General features: G+C 38.9%; 7 protein-coding genes across 12 annotated transcripts; 2 read left to right on the forward strand and 5 right to left on the reverse strand.

The window, feature by feature from the left end:
• The first annotated feature begins 42 nt into the window (after positions 1-42).
• On the forward strand, positions 43-3,737 carry LOC135944527 (T-complex protein 1 subunit beta-like). Its single transcript, XM_065491544.1, has 8 exons — positions 43-187; positions 896-1,205; positions 1,269-1,398; positions 1,454-1,757; positions 2,055-2,182; positions 2,236-2,588; positions 3,072-3,275; positions 3,329-3,737. The coding sequence occupies exons 1-8, from the start codon at positions 185-187 to the stop codon at positions 3,499-3,501; spliced, it is 1,605 nt and encodes a 534-aa protein (XP_065347616.1). The 5' UTR covers positions 43-184; the 3' UTR covers positions 3,502-3,737.
• Positions 3,726-6,513, reverse strand: LOC135944526 (cytochrome P450 9e2-like). Of its 2 annotated transcripts, XM_065491543.1 has the most exons (8): positions 6,355-6,513; positions 5,808-6,019; positions 5,584-5,741; positions 5,329-5,535; positions 4,922-5,274; positions 4,497-4,721; positions 4,183-4,434; positions 3,726-3,956 (listed from the first exon to the last, which is right to left on the reverse strand). In XM_065491543.1, the coding sequence occupies exons 2-8, from the start codon at positions 5,985-5,987 to the stop codon at positions 3,763-3,765; spliced, it is 1,569 nt and encodes a 522-aa protein (XP_065347615.1). In that variant the 5' UTR covers positions 5,988-6,019; positions 6,355-6,513; the 3' UTR covers positions 3,726-3,762. The 2 variants fall into 2 exon arrangements, with proteins under 2 accessions (XP_065347615.1, XP_065347614.1); XM_065491542.1 differs by having other exon boundaries at positions 5,808-6,513.
• A 175-nt stretch (positions 6,514-6,688) lies between these two features.
• LOC135944528 (cytochrome P450 9e2-like) lies at positions 6,689-9,299 on the forward strand. The gene is made up of 8 exons (XM_065491545.1): positions 6,689-6,879; positions 7,156-7,354; positions 7,414-7,571; positions 7,761-8,123; positions 8,178-8,335; positions 8,450-8,671; positions 8,727-8,978; positions 9,031-9,299. Exons 2-8 carry the CDS (start codon positions 7,157-7,159, stop codon positions 9,207-9,209), a joined length of 1,530 nt encoding a protein of 509 aa, XP_065347617.1. The 5' UTR covers positions 6,689-6,879; position 7,156; the 3' UTR covers positions 9,210-9,299.
• A 14-nt stretch (positions 9,300-9,313) lies between these two features.
• LOC135944536 (ribonuclease P/MRP protein subunit POP5-like) lies at positions 9,314-10,885 on the reverse strand. 3 transcript variants are annotated; one of them, XM_065491560.1, is made up of 3 exons: positions 10,744-10,885; positions 9,746-9,963; positions 9,314-9,675 (listed from the first exon to the last, which is right to left on the reverse strand). In XM_065491560.1, the coding sequence occupies exons 2-3, from the start codon at positions 9,938-9,940 to the stop codon at positions 9,403-9,405; spliced, it is 468 nt and encodes a 155-aa protein (XP_065347632.1). In that variant the 5' UTR covers positions 9,941-9,963; positions 10,744-10,885; the 3' UTR covers positions 9,314-9,402. The 3 variants fall into 3 exon arrangements, with proteins under 3 accessions (XP_065347632.1, XP_065347630.1, XP_065347631.1); XM_065491558.1 differs by lacking the exon at positions 10,744-10,885 and adding an exon at positions 10,450-10,535; XM_065491559.1 differs by lacking the exon at positions 10,744-10,885 and adding an exon at positions 10,053-10,338.
• LOC135944519 (transient receptor potential cation channel protein painless-like) lies at positions 10,744-15,045 on the reverse strand. Its single transcript, XM_065491524.1, has 4 exons — positions 15,008-15,045; positions 14,372-14,556; positions 13,689-14,308; positions 10,744-13,633 (listed from the first exon to the last, which is right to left on the reverse strand). Exons 2-4 carry the CDS (start codon positions 14,522-14,524, stop codon positions 11,680-11,682), a joined length of 2,727 nt encoding a protein of 908 aa, XP_065347596.1. The 5' UTR covers positions 14,525-14,556; positions 15,008-15,045; the 3' UTR covers positions 10,744-11,679.
• Positions 15,046-17,189: 2,144 nt separating this feature from the next.
• On the reverse strand, positions 17,190-20,389 carry LOC135944530 (uncharacterized). Its single transcript, XM_065491549.1, has 6 exons — positions 20,256-20,389; positions 18,966-19,092; positions 18,421-18,821; positions 18,057-18,370; positions 17,654-17,855; positions 17,190-17,590 (listed from the first exon to the last, which is right to left on the reverse strand). Exons 2-6 carry the CDS (start codon positions 19,071-19,073, stop codon positions 17,266-17,268), a joined length of 1,350 nt encoding a protein of 449 aa, XP_065347621.1. The 5' UTR covers positions 19,074-19,092; positions 20,256-20,389; the 3' UTR covers positions 17,190-17,265.
• A 612-nt stretch (positions 20,390-21,001) lies between these two features.
• LOC135944529 (trichohyalin-like) lies at positions 21,002-25,099 on the reverse strand. Of its 3 annotated transcripts, none has more exons than XM_065491547.1 (9): positions 24,838-25,099; positions 24,673-24,761; positions 24,076-24,207; positions 23,683-24,025; positions 22,992-23,148; positions 22,870-22,943; positions 22,365-22,513; positions 22,198-22,314; positions 21,002-21,717 (listed from the first exon to the last, which is right to left on the reverse strand). In XM_065491547.1, the coding sequence occupies exons 1-9, from the start codon at positions 24,896-24,898 to the stop codon at positions 21,496-21,498; spliced, it is 1,344 nt and encodes a 447-aa protein (XP_065347619.1). In that variant the 5' UTR covers positions 24,899-25,099; the 3' UTR covers positions 21,002-21,495. The 3 variants fall into 3 exon arrangements, with proteins under 3 accessions (XP_065347619.1, XP_065347618.1, XP_065347620.1); XM_065491546.1 differs by having other exon boundaries at positions 22,801-22,943; positions 24,838-25,098; XM_065491548.1 differs by lacking the exons at positions 21,002-21,717; positions 22,198-22,314; positions 22,365-22,513 and adding an exon at positions 22,586-22,686 and having other exon boundaries at positions 22,801-22,943.
• Between the last annotated feature and the right edge of the window lie 1,122 nt (positions 25,100-26,221).

Genomic DNA, 26,221 nt, shown 5'->3' on the forward strand with positions numbered 1-26,221 from the left:
GATGGAAGTATGGGTGATTTAAATCAATATTTTTTACTCCTCTTGCTTTGCCCATGTTACGCTGCTGCCACCTATTGTCAGTACTCGATCATTTACAATTATTTCCGTGAACAGAAGCGTGGTGTTTATTTCAGCGATATTTTGTGATTTTTAAGCACATTTCGCATAACATCAATCAGACATTATGGTAAGAAGTGAAAATAATATGTTGGTTTTGTTAATCATGGTAGTTTTAGTCGAATTTAGTGGAAATCCCGTATATTGTGCCCATCGCCAAGCGGTGTGTGGGCGAGACTGATGCACATGTCACGGTTCTGGATTGTTCGCCGATTATTAGACCATTTTTGCTTTTAATTCAACTAAAGTTGGTTATTTTAAGGCTCCTGCATGTGTATTTTGATTTAAAGTTTGCAGGAGCTATCATGTTTGTCATTTATTCTAGGAATTCATAAGTTTGTTAATTGATATTATGACATGCTTGACCGGCTAGGAGTATGGTGGCATTTCGAAAAAAAAGTAACGCCCTATTATCCATTTGCATTAGCTGCATTATGAACATAAAATAGGAATTTAACTTTTTTTCAAAGACTAAAATAAAACAATAGACTTGTCAAAAATATATTTCGAAGGAATATTTTTAATACATCATATGACATATTATTATAAAACATAAATACATACATATATACTTATTTGTATTTATACAAGGAGGCTCAAAAACATTACTTATTTTTTTGTTGATTTTAAAATTAGTTAAATTTTGCTTCTGTTGCCACATGCATGACATTGTGTAATAATTGAAGGTCATCTCTTTATTTTATTTTTCACGTTTCATTAGTACATTTTCAACCAGTAAATTGGATGCCATTGTGTAAGATTTAATTTTCAATTTCAGGTTTCCCTAAACCCTGTAAGAATTTTGAGGAATGAAGCCGAGGAGGAGCGTGCCGAGACAGCACGTCTGTCAAGTTTTGTGGGTGCGATTGCTGTCGGCGACCTGGTGAAAAGCACCCTGGGTCCCAAAGGCATGGACAAAATTCTAGTGGCCCACGGGCGCAGTGCCGGACAGGTGGAAATCACCAATGATGGCGCTACAATCCTCAAGGCGATCGGGGTGGACAACCCTGCAGCTAAAATTCTCGTCGACATGTCCAGAGTGCAGGATGACGAGGTTGGTGACGGTACCACTTCTGTCACTGTTCTTGGTAAGCAGTTAACTTCCTGCTTTTCTAAAAATGCTAGATTATAAACGTGCTTGAAAACTGCAGCTGCTGAGCTTTTGAGAGAAGCTGAGAAACTGATTGAGCAGAAAATCCATCCTCAGATCATAATCGCTGGGTGGCGGAGAGCCACTCAGATTGCGCTAGCCTCATTGGAGAAAGCGTCCGTGGACAACAGGTGATCATCCTTGACATGTCTAAAAGCTTCAATCAAATTAACCTTAAAATATTAGTGGAGATCCAGAAAAGTTCCACGAAGATCTGTTGAACATCGCCAGGACCACCCTGAGCTCAAAGATCTTGTCCCAGAATAAGGAGTATTTTGCGAATCTGGCCGTTGAAGCCGTTGTGCGACTGAAGGGCTCAGGTGACCTGAGTGCTATTCAGGTGATCAAGAAGCTGGGTGGCTGCATGGAAGACTCATTCCTTGACGACGGCTTCCTGCTGGACAAGAAGCCTGGTCTGCACCAGCCCAAGCGCATTGAGAAGGCCCGCATTCTTATTGCTAACACGCCAATGGACACCGATAAAATTAAGGTATCAACATCAACAGTCTGGTAGATATGATTCAGGAACATAAACAGCTTAAACAGATCTGTGTTATTTTAATTTGTAATCAAATCTATGTTATTTAAAGAAATGCTTGAAAAGGAAGAATTTTAATCAAGTGAAAACTTATCGATGACGATGTTAAACAAAAACCAAGTTAAAAATATTTGGAATACCATTTAACTTTAGCTCCTATGTTCAGTAAGAAATGAAGCGTAATATCTTATTTGATATAATTTAGTTTTCTAAGTTGGATCAATAAGTATTAATTATATTATGTTTCAGGTATTTGGATCTCGTGTCCGTGTAGATGCCGTTTCCAAAATCGCCGAGCTGGAGTTGGCTGAAAAAGAAAAGATGAAAGACAAAGTCAACAAAATCGTGAACCACAACATCAATGTGTTTATTAACAGGTAGCAAGCACAGCTCCTGTCCTGATATCCATAACTAACTTTGAACTCTGCAGACAACTGATCTACAACTACCCTGAGCAGCTGTTTGCCGACGCAGGTGTGATGGCCATCGAACATGCTGATTTTGCTGGCATCGAGCGATTGGCTTTGGTCACAGGTGGTGAAATCGTTTCCACCTTTGATCATCCTGAGATGGTCAAATTGGGACATTGCGATCTTGTGGAAGAAGTAATGATTGGAGAAGACACCCTGCTGCGCTTCGGAGGCGTACCTCTTGGTGAGGCGTGCACTGTCGTCATCAGGGGTGCCACTCAGCAGATTCTTGATGAAGCCGAGCGATCTCTGCATGATGCCCTCTGCGTCCTTGCCGCTACGGTCAGGGAGACCAGAACTGTTTATGGCGGTGGTAAGTACTTTGCCATTAAACATATTTACATTTATAAATGTGATAGATAGTGATTTATTGCAAAATATGTTTTGGTTACGCGAGACAGTCCAAACAGCTATTAAGCGCATTTTCTTCCAAATAACTAACAGTTTCCCTTGTTTTTTTCTCGAAAGCAATTTGATTGCAATTGTTTTGAGTATCTATTTCTTAATTTTTTTCCAGCTCTGAATTGTTGAATCATGAACGGGGTTTTACATAAGTTCACTGTAGACTACAAATTTTATTGATAGAAATACTGTTAAATTCTCAAATGGGTTCATAAAACAGTTGATAAGCTCAAAATTGGTATGCCACAACAACTACTTAAATAGTAATACGATGGATGGCTAAAATCCCCCAGTAATTTTCTGTGTTGCTTTGTGGGTTGAAATATTTGCCAAGTTGGTATATAAAACAATCTTGTTTATTTAGTCTAAAATACTATCACTTTTTGTTACACAGGTTGCAGCGAAATGCTCATGGCCAACGTGATCAACGATGAGGCAGCACGCACTCCAGGCAAGGAAGCCGTGGCAATGGAGGCATTTTCCAGGGCACTCAGGCAGCTGCCCACTGCAATCGCTGACAACGCAGGATATGACTCTGCACAGCTGGTCAGCGAGCTCAGGGCTGCGCACAGCAAGGGTGAAAACACCTCGGGACTCGGTAAGACTATTAAGGCTTGTTTTAACTCACTTTAATACCAAATTTATATTTAGATATGGAACAAGGCGTGGTAGGCTGCATGAAAGACCTTGGCATCACTGAGTCTTTTGTGGTGAAGCGGCAGGTGCTGTTGTCCGCCTCTGAGGCTGCTGAGATGATCCTGCGCGTGGACAACATCATCAAGGCTGCGCCAAGGAGGCGCGGGCCAGACAACCGACCTTGCTAGTTCTTCACAGGCGCGTATTCCACGAAGCTACTTATCGTTTTTTGCACATTAACTGTCGAAGTATTTATGGAAATAACTTCTTGGTTATTTTTTCGCTACTGAAGGCCATGTAATCAATTTTTGGCACATCAACTAAAATTAAAACAGGAGCAGTAATTTATCTCATTAATTTTATAAAAATCTTTCTGCTGATGGAATTAAACTAATTAAAAATAAAATTGCAATTTACTGAATAATTTTGATTCTTAAGACCTATTTTATTTATAAGCTTTCTGGGTCCACAACTGGATCCTCCCGTGATCTCAGTTTAAGAAGGAAGCCTCCAATTGGTGCATTGTCCAATTTCTTGCGGTCCAACCTAATTGGGTACTGGTCAGGTGTGTTCAGCTCCAATTCGAAAAAGGCAAGGGTATATGCCAAAGCGATTTTCACCTCTAGCAAACCAAACCGGTTACCTGCATGAGCAAAACAGATATTAAATTTCTTGACAAGCTTTTGTGGTCTCTAAATTAGTTATCAATATATTGAGGAGCTTTTTATTTCATTACAAGGGAAACAGTTTTAGATGGAAACAAACTTGGGAGCTCAACCAATTATGTATCAGCCCTAGAAATTTAAAGCCTCTTTAAAGTCAAGTGTTGATACATTTTTACAACAAGTAACTTCTTGAAGTATACCGACCTATGCAGCTCCTAGGTCCTGAGCCGAAGGGCATGTAGGTAAAAGGTGGCACTTTGGCCTTACGTTCCTCACTGAAACGCTCAGGGATAAACTCCTCAGGGTCCTCATAATAGCGTTTGTCCACTTGGAACGAGTAGAAGGGAATTCCTACAATATCCCCCTCCTTGAAAGTGATGCCAAATTCGGGCAAATGTAGGTCCTTGGTGCACACTCGGTCACCAAAAGCCGCCACAGGGATCAGACGTTGCACCTCTGCAACAATAGTTTTGATCTTTAAATGGCGATCGTCTCCTCGTAGACCCTAGATTTTTTACCTGCAATAACCATGTCAAGGTACTTCAGGCCCTGGATGGCGTCATACGTCAGCTTTCCCCCCTCTGAATTGGCGAACGCTACATCTACTTCCAACCTTAGTTTTTTCTGCACATTCTCTTGCCCAGCTATTACAATGCAGATTATTGATGCTAATGCGGAAACCGTTTCAAATCCAGCCAGAAAGAAGGTGAAGGCTTGCGCCAAGATGTCCAAATCAGACATAACTGTAACAATATTATGGATCTTTATTGATTGCATCAGAGTTTCAGGTATTGAATTCTGTGCTCTGTGCTTCACTATCCTTATGCATTTTTCAGTACTTCATTTCAACTAGTGCTTTTAAATAATATTAACAAATATTAATATTATTTAAACGCATACAATTATTATAACTATTAATTAAATTAGGTAGTTGTCACACTACTTGTGTCTGAGTCTACAGGCTTGTTGGCGTCCTTGCACTTCTGGATTTGCGCCTTGCGTTCGTCAATCAGCAGTTGGATCATATCGGGTCTTGACTTATTGTTTTCCTCTCTGTATTTAATGGTCTGCGAGATAATGTTGGTGAAGAAGTCTTTCAGTTCCGCCGGAATGAAGGGAATTTTAAGCAACTGCATAAGCTTGGGCGCCAGGGTATATCCTAAGATGACCAGCCTCCTCCGTTTGCCAGTGAAGTCCATCAGGCTAGTGCCTTTAACAAAGAACTCTGAATTTGAGTCCTGCAGCGAATTTGATGGCGTGCCAAACGCAGTGGTTGCAATCACGTCCGCCGCAAACCTATTTTGGAACCAGCTAAAATGCGGCAGTTTTCAGCTTTGCTATGATTTTTACCGTCTGAAGGTAACTTTCATGTCTAGAGGCTCGTCAGGATTTGATCTACTGGACACGAATTTAGTGAACTGAACGCCAATTTGCACCATCAGCTCAGTCATTCCACGTAACTTGCTGCCAGTGAAGGCGGGACTAAGGTTGTGTCTCATTTTGCGCCAGTCGTCACCCTTGAGGCTCAACAGTGACCGCGCCAGTAGGTCGTCCACGCTGAAACTGTTGTTCAGAATGTGTGTAGGTAAGGGATAAAGTCTTTACTTCCTCCGGGCGAACGGTTGTCGGTCTGTAAAGTGGTCAAACTGCTTGACTGTCACTTCGCGTACCAGTTCTTTATCAACGATTAAGTATTCAGGTGTCATTCCCATGTAGAATCCAGCATACTTGAGGTTTTTAGATACAGCCTCTTTGTAAAGATCCTTTTGTTAACAGTAATTTTTAATTTTGTTTTCGCTGCATGACTCGTGTAGAAGTTTGGCTCTTACAAGCAATGTGTCGCTCAGCGTCTTCTTTCTGAGGATGGCTGGCCCGAGGCTGCCCAACAGGAAAGTAGAATGCAAAGTGTAAACGCCCTTGCGCTTCCAGTACGAGTGACACCAGCTGGCATAGGCTATATAAAGAACCACCAAGCCCGCAATTGCCCAAAGAATGAACATAATCATCATACAAATATAATTGGATGCTGAGCCGGCAGGACCTAAAAAGTTTAAATATATTTTTATGTTTGTAGCGATCAAATTTATACAAAAGCCACTTATATCAAGCTGCGCAACCACAAAAGAGTATAGTCTGAGCCACTTGAATGGTAATATCTTATCTGATAAAATTATAGGTGTGTAGGGAAAAGTATAATTATCCATCAACTTGTTTTCCCCAAAAGGATTTTTTTAAAGACAAGTCATGCACAGGAATTACGCAGTGGCATAATATTAAAATCCTAAATTTTGCCTTACATTTTAAGTGCAAACTTTACAATTAATTATGCTGCAGTCAATATTTTTAACTATAAAAAATATATAAAATATTTCTTGCCTTCACTGTCTCAAACCCCTTTGATGTTTTTGTATGCCAGAAGAAATCTAAATTGAATGCTTGATACTTCTATCCCTTATATGCTTCTCTAGCAAAGTGCGCTGGCAGCAGCAGCAAAAATCTGTCTGCTCTTGAAATTATCTGAAGGCCACAATGCAGTGGAAGGGGGACAAAGAAAATAAATATTATGTGCGAGGCCTCATCCTGTGGGCGCATCGCGCAAAAATTAGCTGCACTTTTTGCTAGATTTTGCTTCAAACCCAGTAGGGCGTGGGTGTATAAAAGTCAGACAACATATAACAAAAAATACTCCTAATATATGTATATATTTTTGTAGCTTTCCAGCTCCAGTACAGTATATTTTTAGCCCAGTGCAAAGCTTAAAAGGAATTGGGAAGGTTGAAGTGTTAAAAAGCGTGGGTTTTGCTTGATGCGTGAGTCACCGCAGTGCTAGATAATACAAACTAAACATCATCTTGTGAAAACTTCGCCGCGACTGATAAACAACGCTCCACAGATTTTCAAGTAAGCTGGGTCCTTTTTGACAAATTGACGGACCTTAACAGTCCCTTAACAATCCGCTAAAATTAAAAGACATTACATGTAATCTTAAACAAATGTTTATTGCTTGTTTATTCTCACCAGACAACAAATTCACGGCCAAAATGCTGTAATTAAATAAAAGATTTTTTGTAATGTGATGTTTTTTTTTGTAAAAGCAAATCATAAGAAAAATTCACACAAAGATATATATGTTGTTGTGATCTTGTTTTTAATTTCAAGATTATCTCTTTTTTGCAGGATGTCCTTGATTTTGACAATTATATCTGCTGCCTTTGTGGCTATCGTTCTTGGGCTGCTCTACCTTTTGCTTGACCTCAGTGGAAGTCAGAAATATTGGGAGAAAAAGAAAGTCTATACCCTGAAAAATAAAACACCGATCTTGGGCCATTTTGGCCCTCTTGTGCTCAGGAAGAAATCATTCTCCCAGCTAATATACGTATAGTTTTCAAATGAAGATGAGCCAAAATAAAAACTTATTTTAATAAATTTCAATAGGATTTATACCAGGATATTAAGCAAGAAGGTGTCAATTTTGGAGGCATGTATCAATTTCAAAGACGTGGACTAGTTGTCAACAATCCGGAGTTGATAAGTGAAATCACCATTAAGCAGTTTGAAAATTTCATGAATAGGAGGCCTTTCGTAGATCAGAAGTAAGAATATTACTTACCTTAAATGTTTTTATTTTTAGTCAAAAGGTAAAATCTGTCTCGTTATAAATTTACTTGTTGAACTCTCAAAATTTTCTTTTTCGAGCAATTTTTTTTATTTGAGTAAGCAAAAAAGAGTTTTTAAATATATAAATCAAGTTTTAGTTATCCCTTTGTGGCCACTAATTTTAGGACAGACCGATTGCTGGGCCGTTCTCTGCTTGGTCTGCAGGGCGAAGAGTGGCGTGATATGCGCCACCACCTGAGCCCTGCGTTCACCGGCTCCAAACTACGTGGGATGTTGAGCCTGATCGAATCCACATGTGACAAGTTCAATAACTTTCTCGCGAAGCGTGCGGAACTGGTCGATGAGCCATTGGATATTTACAACTCTTTCCGTCGCCTGGCCGCGGACCTCATTGCAACCACTGCATTTGGCGCGCCTTCTAACTCGATTTCTGACCCAGAATCAGAGTTCTACAAAAATGGTATCAAAATCATGGACTTCAGTGGCAAGAGGGCACCTATTATAATTGGATACTTGCTTTCGCCCCCGTGAGGATACAACACTTTGATATGGGGTGATTTCACTTTTCGTTTTTCTCTCAGGTTGATGAAATTTCTTGGTATTCCGTTCGTCCCACAAAGTTTGACAGACTTTTTCTCCAAGAAGATCTTCGACACAATCAGGTTCAGGGAAGAGAACAGTAAGTCCAGAGCCGACATGATTCAGCTGTTGCTTGATGCAAGATCAGATCAGAAAAAAGGTAATGAAATTATGCAGGCATAAAAAGCCAATCGCCTTCTCAGATGAAAGTTAATTGATTTTACTGGAAGTTCGGGTGTTTTGAAAAATTGATCAACTTTTTAATTTATTTCAGACATCCCTAACATGGACATAGCCTCTCAAGCATTCACATTTTTCCTTGGAGGTTTTGACACAATGGCCACCGCCTTTTCCTTCACCACTCACTGCCTAGCTCTGCACCCTGACGTGCAAGTAAAGGTGCGAGAAGAAATTAGAGAAGTGATGGCCAAACACAACAACAAGATAGACTATGAAGCCGCCAAAGAACTCAAGTACATGGAAATGGTCATCTCGGGTAAGTTTTTTCTTTCAAATTTTTTTCTCTAATTTTAACAATAAAATTGATTCAGAGGTGCTTCGGCTGCATCCAGTTGCGCCTATGTCAGACCGGATTTGCGGCTCCAATGTCAGCTTTCCCGAGTTTGACCTGACTATCGAGAAGGACACGTCTATTGCTATTCCCATATACGGACTCCACACAGACCCTGATTACTTCCCAGAACCATTCAAATTTGACCCTGAGCGTTTCACCGAAGAAAACAAGAAAAACATCAAGCCATTCACGTATCTTCCCTTTGGTGAAGGACCTAGGAACTGCATTGGTATGAAAGCAAACCTTACTTAAATCAGCGCTTCTACTAAATATCAATTTAGGAAAAAGATTCGCTCTATTGGAGCTGAAAATCGGGCTGTCCAAGATTCTGAACGAGAACCAGCTGGAGGTTTGTGAGAGAACGAATGTTACAAACCCAATGGTTTACACCACAGCCTCCACTCTTGTGCAGCCAGAAGGAGGATTTTGGCTCAAAGTCAAGCCATTGAATGAAGAATAACAACAATCACTATTTTCACATCTATATAATATTAGCTATTAATTTTTCAAAAATGAATGTTAGCGCTGCTGAAATCATATATGATGAATAAATAATAAAATAAATCAAGCTATAGAATCATCATATACCTGTATTTTCCTTAAGATGATTTAAACTTGCACATGTTTATTTTTTGCTTAATTAAAAAGACAAGTCACTGATTAATATTCGACCGTTCTTCCCCAAGTTGTCGAAAGCTTAGAAAAGCTTCCTGCACTTTCTTGCGCTGCTCTTCATCTTTAACCAGAGGAAGAGTGCCTTCCAGCTGCTTAATGTGGAAGTCCCTGAGAAACTTGTTGCACTGCATTACGGAGCCACCAGTGTAAATAGTCTTCAGGGACACATGCGCACCTTCCAGTTGCGTTACCAAGGGCACTGCACTTGTCACTAGTTTGTGAGGACCGTGGCGCACCCTCACATAAGCTATCTGTAAACAAACCACAATGTCGTGATTAGTTGTGGCAAACTATGATGGCCATGGTGGACGAGGAACTTGCCTGTGTCCTTTCACTGCAATATTTAGCAAGGAAACCATTCCGGATGGCGGCCACGCCAAAATCTCCATGCAGAAGCTCCACTTTCTCCATCAGTGCGGAATACAGCGCTTGAGCTCTCATCCGCGGCTTAAGTTTGCTTTTTGACTCCACGGGAACCACTTCCAAGACTAGGTATCGGTTCTTAAACCTCACCATGATGATGAGTTAATATAGTTTTTCTGAAAAGAGAGGGTAAAACTGATAACTGCTACTGGTTGTTAATTTGTCAACATTAATAAACATAAGTTAGCTTTGCTGTGTAAATTACCATTAAAGTGGAATAGGTTCATTATTTTTGTCTTGCGCCATCCCAATTGGAGTTAGAAACCCACCTCTGTTATTAAGATTAAGAACTTATATAAGGAGAAGAACAGATCTGATGATGATGTTTGCTTTACGTTGGCCTGTTTCCCGTTTTTATAATGTCCAGCCCCTATTCGGAGCTATAGTAATATATTATATGCATAATTATGGTATCTATGTATGATAATTTACTTTTTTATGGCTGAGATCAGATTATGCAGCATTCAGGAAGCATTAAGCGTATCTGCATACATCTCTGATATTAATAATTATGTATATTATGCGATTGAAAAGGCAGTAATCAATTGAGCGTGAGAATAATGAGAATAAAGAAGAACTACTAAAAAAATACAGCTTCTTACACTATGGAAATTAGTTCTGTGTGGAGTCTCTCTGGTCGAAGGCCTCTATCAAGCATGCCATGCACTGTTATTTTTTACTCAATGAAAATGTAAACAAACAACATGCGGTGAACTCATTGCACTAAAAAGGGGCGTTACTACTTTCGTTTTTTGGCGCAGACTCTCAAAGTGAAGTGGAAAAGTGCTGAATGTGTATTGTATAGTGCAGGTACAAATAATAAATAATACATACACATAATACTAAAGTAGTGCTAAATAGTGAGATGTGTGCGATGGAAAAGTTTGAATACATACGTATATACAGTCAATCGGCGCGGCGCCCTGCGTGCACCCCCAAATTTCGAGATTCGAGGCGCAGGGGCTGGCCCATGGACATCAGGTGGACACAGGTTGAGGAAAGCGGCGAGCAAGCTATGGACCAACACGGATGTCACGGATACGGATATATAACCTGACTGAAATATATATACAAAGGTAAGCGAGAGTTTTTATGTGTTGATAGAAAACAATTTTGTTCGGTTAGGCTCATCTTGTCTCGCGAATCTGTATACGTTGCTGCAAAGATCATCAATTTATGTATGCCATGAAAGATGCGCTGAACGTGAAAGATCTTTGAGAAGAAGACCAGGAGCTAGTCTGGTTAGAAGGACCCAAACCCAAAAGTCTTCAAAAGGCCAATAGTGAATTATTACCACAAATCAATTATTTTATTAATTAATTAATATATTACATATTTTAATCTTCATTATTTGCATTTATCAACGTATAGTTGGATGCTGGATACACATAAATATATATACAGTATGTATTACAGTTATTACTGCTACTATTATCCCAACATATACATATGTAGATACAATAGTTTAATATAAACAAAATAGTAAATATACATACATACTAGTACTTTAAAAGAAAAAATACCCACACTTTTCGCCCAACTCATACTTTTCTAGGTAGGATAGGGTTATAATGTAACAAATTAATTGATTCTTCCCATCAGAGCGAGAAGGGTAAGTGAGCGAAAAGCATAACTCATAAAATATAATGATTACAAATTTCAAGGGTGTAAAATGTTAAATAATTTGTACATATATTTATTTTAATCAGAATGACAATAATAATATCTCTGTTGAACAGCATCATAGCATGACCAGATCATGACAAAAATACGCAGTTAACAATAAAAGTTGGTCGATGGTTTTCACGGTTTTAAAATTTTGAACGTATTTCTCAAGCTTCACTCAAGCTCTTATGGGGACTTCCTGTCTCATTCAATTCTGATCGATTCCGCAAAAAATTGGGGTACTTTGGCCCGATTTGACCCTTCGACTCGTAGCTTACGACATTCATAGCTTCCTCCACAATTGAGTTAAAGACGCTTCTATATCTCGCCACTCTCCTCACACAATCATAGCTGCAAACATCGGGGATGACGTGATAGTTGTCGTTTAAAAACACTACCACTTGGTTATCCGCCCTTTTCATTTCCCATTCGTAACGATTTGTCCGCCTCCCTGTAAGCTGTTCCCCATCTGTCTGTGAAGCCTCCACGTACTGACTGCAGCACCTAAAGATCGTGCATAATCTTTGGCTCATCCTCGCAAATAATGATGGGGGTATAGCGCGAGCAGCTTCCACATCTTGACTGCTGCTACCTTGGGAAGGCAAATTTTGCCCATCTGACACGATGACATTTCTTTTAAGAATCCCATCGATCAGAGTGAAGTGACCAAACACAGCTATTTTTTGCCTATTTATTTTGTTGAACTTCGTAAGAAAGTGCTCTAAATCATAAAAAATTCGGGCTTGGTATTTGGACGAGATAAGTTTTGCTTGGTTCCTGATCTCCTGTATATCGCTGACGGCCAAGCCGTTCAAAAGATTGACCATTACAAATGACACGACGAACATGAACGCGATGAAAATTATATGGCTGACCACAGGAAGATAGTCAAAGTCTATATCTCCTGCATCATACTCATTTGACATCATCACGATCGCCTTAAAAATTGAATGTTTAATCGTATTAAAAGAATTTTTACACTCTTCACCGGTTTTGCAAAATGGGAAGATGATATAAAATGCTATACCAAATGCTATAACAAGGCATACGTACACCAAAAGGCATTTAAAGAAGGTCCTACAGACAATCAGGAACATTTCAATGTAGATTGCTAAGCTAGGGTGCTGACGACCTATCATCAGAGTCAGCTCTGCAAAGGCGAGGAGAACGAGAATGGCCGCTAAGGTTTCACGCTCACGTAAAAGCGTTAATACGGCCATGACAATGATGATCAGTTCCATCCAGTTTTCCCATATTTTCCAATAATGTAAACGGTATAGTATCATTTGGAAAACCTCTCGTACAAAAAGCAAAATTGTGGTGACTTTTAGAAAGAAAGAGCCTTCAGTGTATTCCCACCAATTTTGATCGCCTGCTTTGATATTGTACGAGTTGCACGCAAAGACACAAACGGATATTACAAATGTAGCGTAAAATGCAAAGTTAAGCCAAAACGCCCAGAAAAGACGGTACCATTTCAAATGTAAAAACGCCCTTATAACAGGGTGCACGAGGAGACTGGCGTGGGTCCGCGAATCTGCTAACAGCTTCAAACCATTCATTTCTAAATGTTCTTCTTGTGCAGAGTTATCGTTTTGTATCTGCTGTGATCTCTGATCTACCAAAGACGGACGATTCCTCGTCCTCAGAAAATTAAAATCAAATGTAAGGTTGTAGTCCTTATCAGCCAGATTCAATTCATTTGAGAGACGCAACTGCTTATCAAGATAATTGTGGAGCAAATCGACTCTTAGGTATTCGAAGGTGAATTTGTCAGTGAATTTGTTTTTACTAAAGATGGTGGAACCATACTCTAGCAGCAACTTTGACAGATCATCCCGTTGCTGCCAAGCTGCGTATTGCAGAGCAGTGCACCCCTTTCCGCCTGAGCTTCCAACGTCAACTGCTTCAATCCAATCGCTAAATTTTGTATCGTTTTCCTTGGCTCTTCCGAGAATGAACTTTACGACATCATAGTTGGGATCTTCGCAAGTGACGGCTCTATGCAGTATAGTCATACCTGTTTCATAGTCTTTGTCTTTGGTCACGTCCATGTGGAAATCGTCCACCAACACTTGCAATCCAGAGAGCAACCCTTCCTCCACGCAGTGACACAAAAGTCTGAAGGAATAGAGATCATATAACTATAGGAAATTAATATTTAACTCATAGTTACCTTTTTCCATGTTCTTCCAAAAGATTCACTCCGATTCCATTCAAAGCGCGTTTCAATTCTTGCGTGTCACCAATTGTTGTTGCCAAATTTTTAAATTCTCTTTCAATATCTGTGTATGGGGTGGTGGTGGCAGTTTGTCTGCCGTCACTATCAGTAAAGACAAGTTTAGGAACCCAATTTTGGTTGTGTTTCCGTATCAAGTCCCTCGCGCTTTCCCCTTTTACAGCCTTGTCGATGTTTACATTTTTGTCTAGGCAAAAGGAGACGATTTGCCAGAGCTTTTTTTGGCATGCTAAGTGGACTGCGGTGAATCCATCCTTGTCTGGCTTGTCTAGATCACAACTTTTCTTGTAGAGCAGCCTGATGCAAAGCAAAGCCTTTTTTTCGCGATCCTTATCCACGCAGCCTTTTTCAATTCCTGCAATGGAGCAGTGCACCGGTGATTGCCCTTGTCCATTTTCATAGTTCGCTGCAGCAAAATTCTTTGGATGGTTGAGAAGGACAAAAACTAGATGATGCAGTCCCAACTGAGCAGCTTCGTGTAAAGGATAATGCTCTGAACTATTGAACACATTAAAATTGTTCAAAAGTAATGTGGCGAAATTACATCGCGTATCATCCTGCCAAAACAATAAATTAAATCATTGTTTATCACCATGCGTTAAGCTGTGTTGTGTACTTACTCTGCAGCATTTAGAGGTGCAAATTTGCACCATCGCTTCAAAAGGATCCCTATCGTTGAACTTTTTTATCAGCTCTTTGAAGTTTGAGATGCTATCATTTCTAAGAGCTGTTTCAACTTTTTCTCTCACTGTCCTCAGATCTGGTGTTGACATCTTCGCGTTGTTAATTCGTGTCACACAACAATCTGCCAAAAGTTGAATTTCATTGAGTGCGAAGTATAATAACTTTGATATAATTATGTTTTAAAATAGATTGAATTAATGCAATGCAGAAGAGCGCTTTCGTCAAACTGTCTAAGACTTTCGATTTCTGCTGAAAATGAAAGCGGAAATAATATTTTTAAAACAATTACAATCAATTAATCATAGAGCGTGTATTATGACTAAAAACAGTTAGTTCTTCTTCACACAACAATCGAACTAAAGTTTTTTTTAATCTTAAAGATGACAATAATTATTAGGGGTAATTGGTCCCTTTACAAGACGAAAAATTTGTGCACCCGGATATTATGAACTTAGTTTAACGTTTTAACTCGTTCCATTTATTTTGAAGCTCTTATAATATACTAAACTTCAAGTATATCTAAAACATTGTCTCCTTTGTTTAAATTTTAAACATCATATAAGAAGTCTTACCTCTTTTCCTGTTCACTACGTACCATATGATGAGAGAAAAATACAAGCCAATGAACTGACTTAAGACTTTCGTTTGGGGCGGTGGCCTCCGCTATGCGTGTTACGTCAGACTTGGTGGGAGATTTGGCAAGCGCCCTCCCAACTCGCTGTCTCGCCTGTCTCTGTTTGATTTTATAAACCAATTTTATGTGATATATTATGGCGTTCAGACTTCAGACTACGTCCAAATCGCTCGATTTTGATAACAAATTTTTATTAGTCTGCCCTACACAGCTTGAAAATGTTTGACTCTTTGGGAATGCAAGATCATTCACGTCTGATATATGGTATGGTGAATAAAATTAATATTATACTTTAAATTGATTATTGTTTATTCCCCATTCCAATACAAAATACAGTATCATCACATTTACACACAAAGCATCAAGTGATATTAAAATTACTACTAATGCGTCACAAATTACTAATATTAAATACCAAAAGTCAGATTTTTTTATTCAAATATAAACAATGAATCAAAAAACATTTAATATAATAGGAGCATAATTATACTTCTTTCTCTCTCCCATATGATTTATGCATACATCCGTGCAGTGTGAATTTGAACACAGCGTACGCAGCGCAACATACTGGGTTTCGGCAAACTCTAGACGATCAGCGACAAGTCGCCGTTACCGTCTCTGCGCTCTAGCAGCACCCTGTGCACAAATGCTTGCGTAATTTTCCCCTGCAGCCACTGCTGGCTCCGCTTGCACTGAATTCACCTTTGAAAAATGTTAATCAAATATTTAGATTAGTGCAAATATTATGTGGTTCTCTTTTTGAAAATCTTTTTTAATCAAATGGAATATAATTTGAACCCTTAATTTATCACTTTGAATTGTATATCATTTACGTAATGATACAAAGCAAGGTAAAATGCTGAAAATACCTATTTGTATATTATGAGAAAAAGTCGGGAGTGTCCGGCGTCTTATCAACGCCAACATCATTATTTTATCTCCCCCTATTTTCTGAAATATATAAATTGATGCAGCTGAAAACATCTGCATGTGGGATTTCTCCTTGGCGTGCTGCTGTGTAGAGGGGATTCGAGGTCTTTTTTGTCACTGCTGATAAAAGTTGCGCGACCAAACAACAAAAATTAAATGCCATTTGGAAACGCCGAGAGCAACCTTGGCTGTGGCGTGAATGATTATTCTGTTTTTAGCCACTCGATCCCTCCTCCACACTCAGCAAACAATTATTGTCATCGCTCAGCGTAGCAAAATATTCCTCCTGAACACCACGTTGATAATGGTGCATAATGTTCTTTGCGCCTATGTGGGCACAGTGGTCACTAAAATACCACGCCAAACCATATTATATTCTTGTTTATTCTTGCAATGGTCAATACAATAAATACATTGAATAGAAAATTTAAAAGCAAGAAAAGGCGATCAGTACTAGCAAAATAAAGCTAAAACGATCAGCAATCTAATGAAACCAATTTGATTTGTGTTACTCAGAATAAAGATTTTTAATTTTCTGTGAACATATGATAAAGTATAAATAAACATGAATTTGTTGTGTACAGATATACTATTTTTACGTTCTTCTCTTTGGTAAAAGCACATATTTTCATTAAAACCCGGATTTATTTTTTTGCACAGGCTGACGAGCTATAAAAATTGCGGTGCAAAACAAGTTAAATGCTTTTAATGAAAGTGAAATCGAATTTAACAATTATTCAAACACTCAACATTGAATACAAGAGATGGTAATAAGGTTGCATCTGTCGTTAGGCTATTTTTCTTGCTGCTAAAACCGCAACAACGTGCGCGTGAGAAGAGCGACCACTACTTGTTGCGTCTGGAGCGGTGTGCTCCGAATGCGGATAAGTTGTGTTCTCTCTGTTGGGAATGATGCAAGCAGACCTTGAACGGGCAATCTAAAAATATGAACCTAAATGCAAATGGCCCTATATTGCCACTTTTTAATTCTTACGCAATGTCATCCTGAATGAGATGCACATTACATAATTATTTCTCTGCTTTCGCCTAGTTTACATTGTATGTATTTCCGTGTATATCAATTTTTAGCATTACCACCTGATCTAATTGTCACCAACTTTGCAAATTATTTCTATTCGATTCTAAATGATAAATTTTACTATTTTGGCTTGGTTATTTAAACAAAATGATACTATTTATTAATCATAACCGATTTATTAAACATGTCTCCAGATTATCTTTTGCAACTTTCGCACTCTCTTTCAATTAGTTGTTCGGTTCTCCATTTTTTACTTCTTCCACGGGATCAGCTGTAACATATTTTTTCCAAGAACCAGCTTTAAAAACTCCGAGGTCATCACAGTCCTCTAATATTTCTCTGAACCTCCTGCAGAACAAGGGGCCCGAGTACATTTTAAGCATTGGCGTCTGTTCCATTTTCAACAAGTCATCCTCAGTTAAAGCGTCAAGGTCAAGTGCATCTTCTGAGTTCGCGATCACAATTGGCATGATGAAACAGCCCAGTAAATAGCCCGCCATTGCATACTTCTTGAAGTCCTTTTTCACATCAGCGACAGAACCAAAGAAGTACCTTTGAATTATAAAGAGCATTTTAATGTTTTTCAAAAGATTCGTTAAAATTAAATTCACGCACTTTCCAGCATAGGTGATTCCTCTCTCGTTCATGGCCTGCTTAGCCGAATCGATGTAGATTTGCAACAGCTCGTCAAAGTGTTTATTCCGCAAATCTTGGTTTGTGCTTGAGAGGAAAAAGTATAGAAGGTCAATGACCGCGGGCACGACTCTGCTCATTTGGAAATCGATCAGAACACAGTGCTGCGGATCTTGTTCTCCATCTAAATTCGTTCAATTGTTGAATTAAGGACGTGGTTTTATTGCAATGGACAGTGTTACAAGTTAGTTAACTGACTGTCATTCATCATAACAATTTATCAGCGTCTGTTTTCATCAGCTTTTGCTATATAGCTTTTGGCATTGTCGTGTGGAGAAACTTTACTTCTCTCCCTTGAATTACAAACGACCTATAAAATATTTACCAACGTATTTGAAGAGAATATTATTGCTCCAGGTGTCGCCATGGGTTAGCGTGTACACGATATTGTCCCGCTGCTCAGGGTCTTCAGGCAGACGCATGTTTTCCTGCATCAGCTCCGTTACGCATGGACCGAGTTCCCTGGTGATGGAAGCCAGCTCGTGGAATCTGAACGGAAGGTTGAACTCAATGGCGTCGGCCAGTGCAACCATGGTCATCTTGGCCCAAGGGGCCATTTTATCGCGGTTGAGATCCGAAAACATGGTGTCAGGGTATCGTTTTCGAAAATCTCTTTCAAACATCTCTGGCTCGTTGATTCTGTGGATCGATTAATTAATCGGCGTTGCTCCTCTAACTCATAAACGCACCTGAGCGCGACACCTGCGCCGTGCAACCTTCCAATCTGCTCCATGACGAGCTTGGTGTGCGCCAGGTCGAGGCCTAACTTCCTGTCCCTGGTTCTGTAGCCTAAGGGTCTGAGGTCCTCTAGCACGACGGCGTCCTTAATGTCGTCCATCTCAGCGTAGAAACATCGCGGGTGGTTGCAGGGATCACCTAAGAGAGCCAGGAGCTCCTTGTACATGCGTACTTCACGCAAAGTAATCTCGCCCTCGCGGACCATTGCAGCGCGAAACTCTGAGGTCGGCAAACTCTTGACTATTAGCGACATGTCATCGCCGTTGTCTCCGCGTTCTACTTTCACCCTGTGCACGATGCACGCGTAGTTTTCGCCTGCTGCCACTGCTGGTTCTGCATAAATATTTTTTACCTGCGCAGGTGGAACACATTATTACTAATTTTCTTTGTACCAAATGAATCTTGAATTGGTTATTCATGTGTCTTTCTCTGCATCAAAATTGTTACCTCATGTCCGATATTAAAACATTATTTAAACTAAAAATTGCTTCCAAACCTTGATGCCTGGGAAATCTCGTTGCAATACAGACTGGAAAAATTCTGCGGTCATCCATTCTGGCACAACTTCAACTTTCTTTTCGGCTTCACCTGCATTGTCACCCATTTTCTTTCCGCTGAAATCCCTGTAAGGAGGAAAAAATAAAATATACTTAACGCGTTACAGCGGGCACAAGAGAAAAAATAGTGCGGTACAATCCACAAAATTTAAAAAATTAGCAAATTCATATAGTGCCATCTTCCAGATTCAGTGTCTAAATAGTTTTAATGATGCAGTAATATTCGTAGTAAGTAAATATATGATGCTAGCTATAATTTATTCAATTTCTCTGCTTTTAAATCATTCAATTTGCTCATATAGTGTTCTGAGCATTATCAATATGCTGCGCTTGTAGTGGTTTGCGCGGCTATCAAACTATTGTGTGTGGTACCCTTTAGAGTTAAGACAGAATGACAATTTAATCTCGATAATGAAAAAATAGAACGATGGGAGCATATAATGTAGATGATAAGGAAAGATTCAACATTGGGTACACTAACAATTGCGAGTTCAGTTCATTGCTCCGTAAGGAATTTAGACTTGCGCAGAAATAGATGTTAAACTAATTGGCTTTCTTGACTCTAAAGCAAAAAAAAAACACTCACGACCTACTATTGAGTATAATTCATTATTTGCACGGTTGTGATCACAAATTTTCTACTACCCAAAATGCTGGCTATACTAAAAGCCTCAAAAAGCTATGTACTTGCTATTGTCTGAGCACAGGATGCACTATCGCTTTGATGCATTGTTGGTCGTAGCTGCAAGGTTGTATAAAATGCCATCGCCCAAACACGAGTATTTGCTTTTGTGTCCCTATTGGCTCGTTATGCCAATTGTGCTAGTACATAGGTAAAATTATATTCCTGCAAAATTCGGTAAAATGAAAAAAAAAATGAAAAATCGAATGAATGAAATAGAAATATATTTCTATGTGTACCAATGCGCAAACAGAGCTTGCAAAAAAAAGCACAAAACTTTAAATTACAGGAGTAATTTCCTCCACAACGAATCTCGACAACATTGATTTTGACCATATAAATTGTTCCACTTCATGTCAATTTTCCATAATTTACCTTTTTTACAAAACCAAAAGTTAATTAAAAAACAGGCTGAAGATTTTTATTGATTTAATATAAATGTTATCTTGTAACAGGTGCGTGGTCCCTTGAAATTAATTATTGCAAGTCAGCACAGATTTGTACGCTTTAGATGTTATTTTTTTTGCAAGTGATGTAGGGCACTAACCTGCTCCGCGGATGCTGGAATGAACCGTTGCCTTCTCTGGGTCGGTGGGGAAGTCAAAGCGCGTTGCGACTCTCTTGCAGCTCAATGAGCGTGTGAGAGTGCCGACCACTTGTTGCGCGAGAGATGCGTTTGGCGATGGCGCTCGAAGAGTTAAATGATGACGTGATGTGGCCTTGGTGCAAATAAAAACCTTACGATTAACTGACGAGAATTCGGTGGGATCTCTATGATTAAATGTCCACTCGTAATTTCGTAAGAAAATCGATGCCATAACAGTTTTTATGTTCAAAGTGTGCTGCTTGCAATATAGGCATGCGAGAAAAATATCAGTAAAACCCGGCCTGACTCTTGAATTAATTTTTCCGCGTTTTTATCATAACTTTGATGAAAACTCAGATATTTTTCGAGAATATCCATATCCAATGTGCGTTTGCTTATTTTTCCTATATCGCAGTGAAATTGATTGCTATTAATTGCCGTGATAGGTCACCTCGTGGCCACTGGTGAGGTCAGTGGTGAGGTTTGAAATGGATTAACTGCGTTCTGTCATGCGTTTGAGAGATTTTAGCACTATACTTGTTTTCCATCTAGTAAAATAAACTAATTTATTGTTGCATCATGTTCATGCCAGTAAAATGAAATTCGTGTTTATATATATATATATATATATTGTATTAATGTATTGTTGCCAGCAAAATACACTCATGACCATCACCATATTGATTTAGATAAAACAAAGGAACAAATTAATTGCTAAAAGTCTTGATGATCTTTCTTTATTTACAAGTCTATTACAATGTCTCGTTGATTCTGTTCAAAATCGACAAAGTATTTGGCCAGCCAGAGAAAGCAAAATTTAATCCATTAAAAGATTCAATTGTGCAGAATCATGCAATTGGAATGTGACTAGTTGCAATTGTGAATCAATAGTATTATTTACCATTATTTTATGTCTCATCATAGCACAAAAATAATGCCAAGGTGTTATGCAGGTACAGTTTGATGCTTTTCCCTGCAAGCTGATAGTTTTTTAACTTAAAAATGAGCATTGCTTGAAATAAAAAAGTAGAATTTTACAGGGAATCAATCATTTAGGCTCAGTAATGGATAAATAGCCTTTTGGTGAAATTTAAAAGAGACAAATAATCTAAAGGATGTTGAGTCGGATTCTTAACAAATTGTAGAAAACTAAATGAAAATGCTCAATAGTGAGCAGAATTTGTAGGAAAGCGAAAAATAGCTAGGTACTGGCATGCTCCACAGTCACAACACAATTGGCCAAATCACTGGCAAAGTTAGTTTGCGAGATCTGACTCGGAGAAACACTCCTTTTGGTCAGGGTTAGAGTGAGCGCCCTTGATGGTAAACGCTGCTCCTCCCCAGCTGGCTGATTCTCTTCATTGGAATCAGGGGGCTGGCACCTGGCAGCCAATTCGGCTGCGGCCATTCTGTTGTACCATTTCTGCAAAATTGCGAACGTCAGATTTAAAGAGGATTCTCAGTTCAATAATGTCTGTCTTGCGTTCTATGGTTTGAATTTACGAAAGTGTTGTGGGGAAATTTAAACGCCTTTACTGAAAATTCTTTAGGGAAAGGGATGGAAAACACCTAAAATGGTGCAGCATATTGAAAGAAAAGTATTTATTAGATTTTGTCATTTACAAATTTTAGGAAGGCATTTATTATTAAAAAGGATTTAAATTCAAGACTTTTCCGTCAAAGCGTACAAACGTCTTTAATTTTTTTATGAGGATCTCACTAAAATATTTGATCCAATCGTTTTCTAATGCTAATAATCTTACATGCGCAATTAATAAAGGACAACATGCCCAGTAAAGCCCTCTTACAAAAACATGCAAATAACAATACACTACATTTCCAGTATTATTTTCGCCAAAAAAGATGATACAAAATTATGAGCAGGTTATGTGGTGCATCTCACCTGTTGTGCTTTTATTGCTTCTATGGCCACTGGAATTTCCACGGAAGTTACTGGCGGTTTGACCCCTACTTTGGCGAATTGTTCAAGCAAGTCAGGAGTCAAGACCACTGGACGTTTCTGCATTGATGTCGTTAGATCTGTATCCTTCTTCGAAACAAGTTCTTTACCTTCATTTGACCTGCTCTGCTCCCTGACCGTCGAACTTTTCTGGAAGGCTTACGCGGGATACCTGCAAACAAGGCTTCCATACCTTGCGAAAGACTGTCTTCAGCGTCATCCCGCACATTTGGAAGAGTCTTTGGTTCTTCAGGAGACACTAAAAATGTTTCCAATTAGCCATGCAGTCAAATTGAAGACGAAAGAGAAATCTCTTGTTAAAGCCAAAAGCTGGTGGTGACTTTCCCGTATTTTTTTATTTGATGGTGTTGAAGCTCAACGACAAGAACTTCAGGGCACTCATGTTAAATGAAGAATTTGCTGTGTTGTAAACTATGAAACATAAGTCTCAAGTAACTTAGTTTAATCAACTAAAATTATTGTGATCAAAATTTTGCAAAAGCTTGTTGGTGCAGTTAAAGAAGCGGGTGTAAAATTTGTGCTCACTAGGTGTGCTAGCGAGGGAAGAATAGCAACTGGCGGGTGTGCACGGAGTTTGCAGCGCCTCGATCTTGCCTAGGTAACTTAGAAGGGTGGCGCACAGCTGCCGTTCCACCTCATAGGGTTCCACGTTGTTCTGTTGCTCCCTTCTGCAAATAAATATTAATGTGCGCTTGGCACTTCGTAAAGGTTTTTACCTCTCCTCGGCCCTGGCCTGCGCAAAGGCTTGCTTTTCCTGCTGTCTTTGCTTGTTCACCTCCGTCCGTTTCTGTTCTCTGTACTCTGAGTAGGCAGCCTGATCTCCCTTGAAAGCAGCCCACTTTTTGCGCTTCTTTTCGTGTAGAACGTCCAGTTCTGTAAAAAATGTTTGTTGGTTACTTATTAGAGCAGATATTTTGAGCAGAGGAGATAATTATTTGACAAACAAGCTGTTGGGTGAAACTATGAAGAAAAAAATCCCATGAGCAGAGAAGAAGAGTTTCGTTGCTAAATTTCGATTTAGAATATGATGGCAAATTTTTATAACTTAATGTGTAGGAGAATAATTGCATTAGATGCAAATTTTGGCACTTTATAGCTGTCTCCTCGTATCACAAATTGGGCTAAAAAATTTGTACGATCAATTATTTATATTTGAGCTTCCAATGGTCATGTGACCATCAAATGAGCATGAATCATACAATTAAAGGCATTTAAACTATGTTTCAATATTGCTTAAAGCACTGAAAATTTCCAGCCCAATTTAAATACTACTGATTAGCAAAACAACAAATATAATGGTTATCGCCAACGGAATCAACAAGTACTATCGGCTGCAGCAGAGCGCATTGTATTTGTATTAACTAAAAATCTTATTTACGGATAAATATATTTAGTTTTTGTGCTAACCTTTCTTAAGGTTTTCAACAAGCTCTCTGTTTGACCTAACGGTGGTGTGCAGCTCGTCCTCCTGAGTGCGGAAGTCTCCAACTTGCCCCGAGATGGCGTCGCGTTCGAGTCGAAGCCCCTGTTGAGATTCTCGCAGCCGGTTGAGCTCATCCTTGGCCTCGTTGTACTGGCGGACGGCCTTCTTGGAGCGGCGCAACTTGTCGATTTCAGCCACCAGCCGCCGCTCCTCGGACAGCCGGAAGCTGTGTTGCTGTAATTGCGTCTCTAACTTGCGTGCTAGCTGCTCAATCTGCTCCTCGGACTGGTACTGCAGTTTGCTGCGCAATTGCGATGCAGCGTCTCTCTGCAATATTTCATTATTTTGAGGAAATAAATCATGATAGGATGACATACCTTGGTGTCGATCTGTTTCTTGAGGTCGTCCAGCTGGCCAATGATGTCCTTCCGCCGCCTCTGGGCAACTTCCCTTTTTTCTTTGACCGCCTGCAGCCTCGCCTGGGGACTGTTTGAGCCCATCGCCATTTGCTAGAAAGTTTTTTTTTACCTAGACATCATCCTGTCAATTGTTGTATTAAGTGCATTCAATAATATCTAATTAGACCTTTGTGGTTGTTTATAGCGGCATGTGACGTCAAATTCAATTTATTTTGTTGGTCTTGCATGCAATTTAAGCTTGATATTTTTAGCCACTTGTCAATTTCAATATTTCCAAAATTATTAACTAGTATTTTATGTAAAATGAACAATAAAAAATAATAGACTATATAAAAATGATATCAGTGTAAAGCGTTGACTCACTTCCATTATGCATATTTCCCAAATAAGCAAAGCAAAATCCAAAGACGTGTTTGTGTAAAAATTATTGAAACAATACTCGGTGACTAATTGCTTATCGCATCTCAGTATAAAAAATAACCCGTAAAGAATATTTTGAAATATTATGGTATAATGCTCCACCCGATTTCCCAAATTCGAATTTCGGCAACTCACCAGCTGGCTTTCGGCTGTATCGATTTGAGCTTTGATTTCGGCAAACTCCTTCTCGAATTTCTGTCGGTTTGGGGCACTACGAGTAATTACTGAAATAAAATTTAAAATGCGAAATTTAAGATCGAATTGCAATGAAGTGATATAGTTAATTAAAATTCGGTTTACCTTTAGGTTTGAGTGCCGGCTCGTCGGCGTCGAGGTCGTTGTTATTGCTTTCAGCCTCCATGGCGAGGCGCTGGGCGAATCAATGCGTCTTATCTTTCTTTCTCATTTGCCTGGTGATAACTGATTAAGGTGGGCATTATCTGTATGCCTTATTATTTCGCCTTAGAGCTTCTCTTTTTGTTCGTCACTCTTTTTCTCTCAGCACCAAAATTCCGCAGAAAACACAACACATTGCCCCACCCCCTCTAATCGAAAGGAAAACAAACCGGCTCGACCAACCACAACTCATATCCTTTTAAATGGAGCAATGTCAGTTTTACCAACTTTTTAAGGGCTCATCTAGATACGAAATTTGGACCCTACTTTGCTAAGGTTATAAAATAAACTAATGGAATAAAAGTGAAAAAGTTAAAATAATTATTTGCCGCCTTAATAAATTATAATCTTCTCCTCCCTGCTCCTGCTCTCTTTATTACAAAAACTACTTCAATATTTTGGCGTACAACCGTGCGTTCACATAATATTATATATTAATAATATATTATTATTGTTATACACATAAACAAACAGGTACAATATTTTGCTTTAAAATTTAAAGATGCAATATTATAATATTCGAGTCATACCTATATATACATAATGTTCGAATTAATTTGCTCTAAATAAAATTTTTACCTGCAATGGAGGGGAGGTTTAATTTACTTACTACCCAAACATATTGAATGACCCGAAACTCAATCTGTTAATTTTTATCTACCCTCCAATATTTCAACTTTGTGGCACAGCTAGAGGCCTTCTTCCAATCTTATTTTCCTCGATTCCTTTACTATTGTTCATTTGAAAATTTTGAAGAATTTAGGCAGACCGCGGCCATCGATGAAAATTTATTTGGAATCTTCCTATTGCAATATTTTCCTAACAGCACGGAATTGAATCGTTACATTTTGATTTTACAATTAGTTCCATGTTTGAAACAATTCCATTTTTACTTAAAGTATGCTAATAAGTATTTTTATTAGTATTAATCGCTATTTTTTACTACGCCCAACCTTTGGCAGGAACATATCATTGTATTATTAAACGAATAAATAATCATTTACCTTTTTTTGTGTAGTATTAACTTTGTGTATTGCTATGGGCCAGCAGAGCAAGTTTGTCCCTTTGCCTGCCCTCATAAATAAGGAATCAAAGCATTAGAGAGGTTAGTTCAGTAGTGTGAGAACATCAGATCTATGATTGTCCGCTCAAATGAAGCACTTATAAATACTTAAGTTCTCCTTCAGACATGAATTCGGAGACAAAATGTACATGAGAGCAGATTTCAATTAAAAATCCTTAAATTTTATGCGATAGTTTTCATTCTTTTAAAAAACATGCGAAGAAT

Source organism: Cloeon dipterum, chromosome 4, assembly GCF_949628265.1.
Source record: "Cloeon dipterum chromosome 4, ieCloDipt1.1, whole genome shotgun sequence".
NCBI lineage: Eukaryota > Metazoa > Arthropoda > Insecta > Ephemeroptera > Baetidae > Cloeon > Cloeon dipterum.

Excerpts from the sequence above, each read along its gene's own strand:
- LOC135944519 (XM_065491524.1), bottom strand. The coding sequence starts at position 14,524 with ATGTCAACACCAGATCTGAGGACAGTGAGAGAAAAAGTTGAAACAGCT. Across the intron at positions 14,309-14,371 it reads GCACCTCTAAATGCTGCAGA|GATGATACGCGATGTAATTT; the intron begins GTAAGTACACAA and ends TTGTTTTGGCAG. Across the intron at positions 13,634-13,688 it reads TTGGAAGAACATGGAAAAAG|ACTTTTGTGTCACTGCGTGG; the intron begins GTAACTATGAGT and ends CTATTCCTTCAG.
- LOC135944529 (XM_065491546.1), bottom strand. The coding sequence starts at position 24,898 with ATGGAGGCTGAAAGCAATAACAACGACCTCGACGCCGACGAGCCGGCA. Across the intron at positions 24,208-24,672 it reads ATACAGCCGAAAGCCAGCTG|CAAATGGCGATGGGCTCAAA; the intron begins GTGAGTTGCCGA and ends AAAACTTTCTAG. Across the intron at positions 24,026-24,075 it reads AGAAACAGATCGACACCAAG|AGAGACGCTGCATCGCAATT; the intron begins GTATGTCATCCT and ends GAAATATTGCAG.
- LOC135944528 (XM_065491545.1), top strand. The coding sequence starts at position 7,157 with ATGTCCTTGATTTTGACAATTATATCTGCTGCCTTTGTGGCTATCGTT. Across the intron at positions 7,355-7,413 it reads CATTCTCCCAGCTAATATAC|GATTTATACCAGGATATTAA; the intron begins GTATAGTTTTCA and ends AAATTTCAATAG. Across the intron at positions 8,124-8,177 it reads GGATACTTGCTTTCGCCCCC|GTTGATGAAATTTCTTGGTA; the intron begins GTGAGGATACAA and ends TTTTTCTCTCAG.
- LOC135944530 (XM_065491549.1), bottom strand. The coding sequence starts at position 19,073 with ATGGGTGACAATGCAGGTGAAGCCGAAAAGAAAGTTGAAGTTGTGCCA. Across the intron at positions 18,371-18,420 it reads GGCGCAGGTGTCGCGCTCAG|AATCAACGAGCCAGAGATGT; the intron begins GTGCGTTTATGA and ends ATCGATCCACAG. Across the intron at positions 17,856-18,056 it reads TATTCTCTTCAAATACGTTG|ATGGAGAACAAGATCCGCAG; the intron begins GTAAATATTTTA and ends GAACGAATTTAG.
- LOC135944527 (XM_065491544.1), top strand. Across the intron at positions 1,206-1,268 it reads CACTTCTGTCACTGTTCTTG|CTGCTGAGCTTTTGAGAGAA; the intron begins GTAAGCAGTTAA and ends TGAAAACTGCAG. Across the intron at positions 1,758-2,054 it reads TGGACACCGATAAAATTAAG|GTATTTGGATCTCGTGTCCG; the intron begins GTATCAACATCA and ends ATTATGTTTCAG.
- LOC135944536 (XM_065491560.1), bottom strand. The coding sequence starts at position 9,940 with ATGGTGAGGTTTAAGAACCGATACCTAGTCTTGGAAGTGGTTCCCGTG. Across the intron at positions 9,676-9,745 it reads ATTGCAGTGAAAGGACACAG|ATAGCTTATGTGAGGGTGCG; the intron begins GCAAGTTCCTCG and ends GTTTGTTTACAG.
- LOC135944526 (XM_065491542.1), bottom strand. The coding sequence starts at position 6,182 with ATGGATAATTATACTTTTCCCTACACACCTATAATTTTATCAGATAAG. Across the intron at positions 5,536-5,583 it reads CAACCGTTCGCCCGGAGGAA|CGTGGACGACCTACTGGCGC; the intron begins GTAAAGACTTTA and ends CAACAGTTTCAG. Across the intron at positions 3,957-4,182 it reads AGGACCTAGGAGCTGCATAG|GTAACCGGTTTGGTTTGCTA; the intron begins GTCGGTATACTT and ends TTGCTCATGCAG.